Source organism: Glycine soja, chromosome 15, assembly GCF_004193775.1.
Source record: "Glycine soja cultivar W05 chromosome 15, ASM419377v2, whole genome shotgun sequence".
NCBI lineage: Eukaryota > Viridiplantae > Streptophyta > Magnoliopsida > Fabales > Fabaceae > Glycine > Glycine soja.
The window spans coordinates 13,223,134-13,229,342 of NC_041016.1; the positions used below are offsets into that span (position 1 = coordinate 13,223,134).

General features: G+C 30.8%; 1 protein-coding gene across 2 annotated transcripts; it reads right to left on the minus strand.

Annotated features, from left to right (window-relative positions):
• Window positions 1-44: 44 nt before the first annotated feature.
• LOC114388744 (haloacid dehalogenase-like hydrolase domain-containing protein 3) lies at window positions 45-3,833 on the minus strand. 2 transcript variants are annotated; one of them, XM_028349399.1, is made up of 5 exons: window positions 3,594-3,833; window positions 2,217-2,288; window positions 1,451-1,817; window positions 960-1,166; window positions 45-608 (listed from the first exon to the last, which is right to left on the minus strand). In XM_028349399.1, the coding sequence occupies exons 3-5, from the start codon at window positions 1,706-1,708 to the stop codon at window positions 312-314; spliced, it is 762 nt and encodes a 253-aa protein (XP_028205200.1). In that variant the 5' UTR covers window positions 1,709-1,817; window positions 2,217-2,288; window positions 3,594-3,833; the 3' UTR covers window positions 45-311. The 2 variants fall into 2 exon arrangements, with proteins under 2 accessions (XP_028205200.1, XP_028205199.1); XM_028349398.1 differs by lacking the exon at window positions 2,217-2,288 and having other exon boundaries at window positions 3,594-3,832.
• Between the last annotated feature and the right edge of the window lie 2,376 nt (window positions 3,834-6,209).

Genomic DNA, 6,209 nt, shown 5'->3' on the forward strand with positions numbered 1-6,209 from the left:
TGAGCTAGGTGCTACCAAGTAACCCAACATCTACAACCCCATTATAAAAGTATCCAAATTTGATATGCTTGTAACCGGGCAAAATCACAGAACCCTATGGAAAAGAGAGTAACTTTCGAATATATTTGTATTGCAAAGTTGGATTTGAGCTACATCTAACTCTTAGCCATCTGATTCTCAAGTATGGCTCTAGAGAGAAATATTCAGCCACATATGTAATGGTAGAATATCACAAGCCACGGTAATACTATTTGAGGGGTGAAGATGATACTTAAATACATTTGAGCAAAGATAGAGCCATTATCTGATCTCTAGCAATTTGACTTATCTGAAGACAGCCATTCTTTTGCTGCCAATAAATCAGGAAGAACAACTGCCCCAGATTTCCTCCATTCCACAGCATCTGGGGTCTTAAACCTATCCAACAATAGTGCATGCATCCCTATGCTCTTAGCTGGCTCATAGTCTTTGCGCATGCTGTCCCCAATGTGCAAAGCTTCTTCAGGTGCAATGTTTCCAGCCCTCTCAAGTGCAATCTCGTAAATTTTCGGGTTTGGTTTCTCGACACCTTCAAGGCCGGAAAACACGCCAAAATCCCACTCAGATCCCTGCATCGTCGAACATCATACATAACAATTAGACATTCTTGTTTCTGGGGTATGCGTAGAGTCATGACTCAATATAATCACATCGTTAAGTGCAGTAAAGAAGAACAAAAACACTTGTAGTGATTAGTAAGTTCTAGTACTGAATAGATTGCAGTTCAATATAATTTACTTTAAATCTTTAATGATTGCATTGCATTTCAAAATGGAAGTGCGCGGACCTCTAGTAACGTTTCCAACAGGTGCACTGAGATGTTCAAGAATGAGATACTATGCCACCCCGTGGTTAAGTATTTGATTAGTCTTTGAAACAATGTAATATAGTAAACTATTAGAAAAACAAATGAAATTTACCTCGTTTAAACCCAAAGCTGGAAGAATTACATCTTGATATCGATACTCAGCATTGCTCACAATACCAACTTTGAGACCCTCTCCACGAAGCCATCTAAGAAATGGTTGGGAGTCTGGAAATACAGTATACGGAGCAGATGAACCAAAGGATGCATATATACGTCTGAAGATTTTCTCAAATGTCTCTTCATCATATTCATATCCAGCCTGCCAGAAGAACAAAATTTCTCGATGATTTTAACAGGTGAGATTGCAAATATCATGAACTTGTAATTCAATGCTCGATTTTGGTAGCTTATAATGCAGCTGAACACATCAATAAAGGAGGGAGTTAAACCTGTTAGTTCAGTGCATTCATTGTTGCTGAAGACAAATTTAGAACCAAACTAAATATGCTACCTTTCCTTGTGTGCCCAGGTAAAACAAAAACTTGGCTATCACGACATATAATACATTATACAACCACAATAATGACTTTACATATAGCTTACCCTGACAAAAGAATCTCGCACACAGGTTTTCCACCACACAATGTTTGGCATTTTGGCTGCATGCCCAAAACATGGATAATTCTTTGCCATTTCCTTATATGCAAGCTTAAAGCCCTCGTGCATACGTTGGTAGTCTGGGCATGGTTTGCCTGCAGCTTTGGCTGCCATGCAATAATAGTCACCGAGCTCCCCTTTGTAAGCCATTAGGGTACCAGTGACATCTATAGTGACACAACGTAGTTTAGCCAATAATGACATGGTTGATTATGGGATTGTTCGGAAGAATTTCTGATGTAGCAATGCCAATACAAATTTCACAGAACCAACTAATAGGGCAAAGTATTGAACTCCTTCAAAATTGATAAGTCTGCATATGTGATTCCAAAATTAGCTAGTTAAATTCAAAAGAAAATTCACTTATGAAAGAGCTTACATGATGATAAGGCTTTGTAAATTGTTTGGCTGTTTGTAAAAGGGAGAGGGCAAGAGCAATAGGAAAATTTGGTACTGTAAATGATATTATAGCACAAATAGAAAATTTTAAATAACTATTAAACATGTGATCTACTAGATAAAACCTGGGTCTGATATTAAATATGATCGTAGTCATGGGTACATACATTGCAACCAGAAAACATAAAGTAATTTATTCAGTAGGCTACAAGTGATTATAAAAGTGCACATAGTGATATGCACTTGCTCAGAAAGGAAAAAACAATTTAAATTACAGTGAGCATTTTAATAAACATGAAAGTTTCAAACTTACACCATACTGTCCTTGAAAGATGCTGTGTTTATGAAGCCAGATGAAATTATTTCCATACCTCAGCTACAAAGACTATTATACATGACAAAAATGTAAGGAAATCACTAAACCAGAACTGTAACATAGTTCAGAATGAACTTACAGATTCAGGGATATTAAAAAGATCTTGAATTGAAATCTTTTGGTAGGCGACAAAGATTTAGGACAAACAATAATCTGCTAATGCGGTAAAACCATAACAAAGAACTGAATTTACACTTAGATGGTGAAATTATCATATAGCCTCGATGTTCGATAGTCAAGCAACAACCACAAGTACCAACCTAAACAAGATCTTCAGATTAGACATTCCTAGCAGTGACCTACATTTGGTAATAATTTTATGCCAAATGATAGCAATACATTAAAGTTCTGAAAAATGGTAATCAAACACGGCTTTTAGGAAGTTAACTGGTTCATTTTGAGAAATTATTTGACAAATCTCACATGAACTTTTTGTTTGGTTGGCTATCTAAGTGCAGTCTCATTTTGACACACAACTCCCATGATGAAAATAATTGTTTCACAGATTCACAAAAACACATTGTCAGCTAAAACTTTCCTGTTAAAATTTACAATCATCGATCCCAAGTCAAAAAATAAATCATTATTTAGCCTAAGCACACGATATCTCATTCAGATCAGGAATAGTTCCTCCCTAACAGACCCTCTAATTACCGAAGATTGATAAGGTGAATTGAAAAACATAACAATGCATATACAAGATTGCCATAGCAAATTACCAATTACTTAACAAAAAGGAAAAAGCAGGAGCAACCATTTCCACAGCATATTTTATAATATCCTGACCACAGTCCTGAATCCGAAATCAACCCACCATAGCATATTAAAAAACACACACACCACAAAGATGTTCACTTTTGAATCTAAACCCATGGATACAATAAAACCCACATTCTTAATTCCAGTTCCAGGCATGCTTTTCAAAAGTAAAAGTAAAATCATAACTGACATTGAGTCAAATTGAACTTGGGGTGAACAATGTGGCTAAACCAGCTCAGAAATCAGAACAAGAAATGAGTACTCACCAGTCACAACTATTAGATTTGTCATTTGTGAAAATGCCCAATAAGACATGGGATTGAAAACAAAACACTAGAGCAACAACATAGGCAAGATCGATTCAACCAACATCCATCATTAAAATAAGATTCCCAGAAAGCACAGACACACACACATGCACAAGCACAACTAGAGTGTGGTTAGGTCAACACCCACAAAACATATCAACAAAAACATTGTATTTTATAATTATCATACACAAAATAGTATATTCAAATTCTGACGATCACACATGGAAACGAATCCAGTTCTTACCAGAAACTCAGAGAACTGAAAAGTTTGAAACTTTTTTGTGTCCAAATCATAAATGCTGCTGCAGAAGGAGCGTCAGCTACACTATCATCATGAGAAGCACAGTGTGTATTTTTTCCATCTAGTTTTATAGGTGGGAAATGGAAGAGAGAGAAGCTTTGGACGGTTATGTTGTTTCCTTCTTCTCCAACCCAAGGATGGTTTTGTGTGTATAAATGGAAATCATCGAAACCCCAGATTTGTTATATTTAATAAAATTTCTCTTTTCTCTTTTTTTCCCTCTTCTCAGACTTTTTTGATACTTTACTTGACTACTTTTCCTGTTTACAATTCTCTTTCACATGAGGTAACTCTGTTAGAATAAAATATTATGAGTAACGAAGTTTTTCATATAAATATTTAACAGAAACTGTCATGTCAAAATTACCAGAAAATATTTAGATATTTTCTATAGCTGTTAAATGAATTTAACAGTTGTTGTTGTAAAAAAATTTATATATTATCATCAATCAGTCAAGAATCATTCATGATACAATTTATAAAGTATTTATGATAAAATTAATAAACTCACTATATATTTAAAATTTAGAATTACATGTCAATGTTAATGTTTTTAATCCTTCATAGAAATAATTTTTTATTTAGTCTAAATTATTTCTATGAAATATTTGTTAAACAATAAATATAAAATTCTTACACGACAACATGAAACTTTAACGTAAGAATCCATTCGCGGTGGTGTGTTTTTTCGTGTTATTTTGTCTGCAGCTGCCACCTATTTAGTTTCTACTCCTCGCACTAGCTGCAATTTTCATCACTGACCCTTTTCTTATTAGACACCGATAAAGAAATTTATTTAATGAGATTTTATGTTTTGAGCAAAATTTTAATTTATTTTTCTTAAAGGCATTGATGTTATTGCTCTGATTAGTTTTGGTTTAAACTTTTCACTTTACCATTTATTCTCTAAAAAGAAATAACCTATTCATTCCCGTATTATTTTCTTATTTTTTTTTCCTTATATTAAAATTCATTTTTAGAAGGTAAAAAAAATCATTTTTAGTTTATTATTTGTATAAAATGAAGCTTTAATTTAATTTATCTATTTAAAACCATTTTCAACGTCGTTCTTATTATTCCCTAAAAAACAAACGTCGTTCTTATTAGTTATTATTGGTTGTGCATATACTATATCGAATTTAATAATTTATTTTCTAAATAATAATTATCAGTAATTTAATTCCTAAATATATTATATTTTGACTCAAATATTCAGTTAAAACCAACAAACGATAAGGATGATTTAAAATAATTATAATATTAAAATAAACTTAAATTTTTAATAAAATGAAATAAAATATAAATAATAAATATAAGAACAAAAATATAATTCGATATATATTTTTCATTTATTACAGCTTATTAATGGTTGTGCTTGTAATATTATAAATTATAGTGAAGTATATGGAAAAAATTAAAAAATAATTAAGATATATCAGTTAACAAGAACAAAAGGATAAAGACAAATTAAAATTAAGATAAATATTAAAATAATTTTTTATAATAATCAAATAAAAAGAAATATTAAATATCAGGATAAAAATATAGTTAAATTTTCTTTATTACCATTACTGTTAAAGTTGCATATTCATAAAGAGTTTTGGTTCAATTTTTCTAAAAGAATTGTTGGATTTTTGTCAATTTGTTTTTTTTCTTTTTTACACATCCTTAGGTTAAAGCAATTCACAACATTGATTAATACAAGGCCAAGTGAGTTGGTATCATGCTTTGCTTGCAAATGTTCCAAAACTGTGGTCGCGTTTTCTGCGGTATTCGCTGAACAAGAATCAATGAAAAATACCGTTTGCCAAGACCCAAAACCATGGCCTGGAACTTGAACTGCCCTCCAAATCACGTTTTGATTGCTCTCAAATCTATGCCATTTTAACTATTTTCATAACACATTAGATTCTTGGATTTGCTTTCCAAATACTTCTGAGAGGATGAAAAAAAATCATAAAATAACCTAAAATTTATATTTTTATACTCTATTTTAATTTAACTTTTTTTTTTCATTTTTTTATTCTATTGAACGGACATTTAAGGTTGTTAAATATAAATTAAGAAATGTAATCAATTTTCTTGAACCTAATAAAATAGTCACATAGTTTCCTATTTTATTTTTATTTTTTTCTTTTCATTCCAAATAGATGCATTGTAAATTAATTAAAGATTGAGACACAAACTAGAGTATAATGGTTGAAAAAAATAATTAATGTGAACTTGAAACTTATATATAACAAATAAATAGAAATAATTTTTTCTTTAGAAATTTAACAATTAAAACGAAACAAGAGTAGTTAACCAATATGATAAGCAGTTACACAGTTGTTTATATAAGAAATAAATAATTCATCAAACCTAATAAAAATAATTAAATTAGTTAATTTTAATTAATAATATCATAAATTTAAATTTTATTTTAAAAATATTCATAAACTTAAATGATTCAAGTGGCTATATTAATTGATACTATTCATAAATTTAAAAAAAAATCAATGATTTATATTATTAATAAGTCAATGAATGAATGAATTCACTTGTATAACTAATGAACGA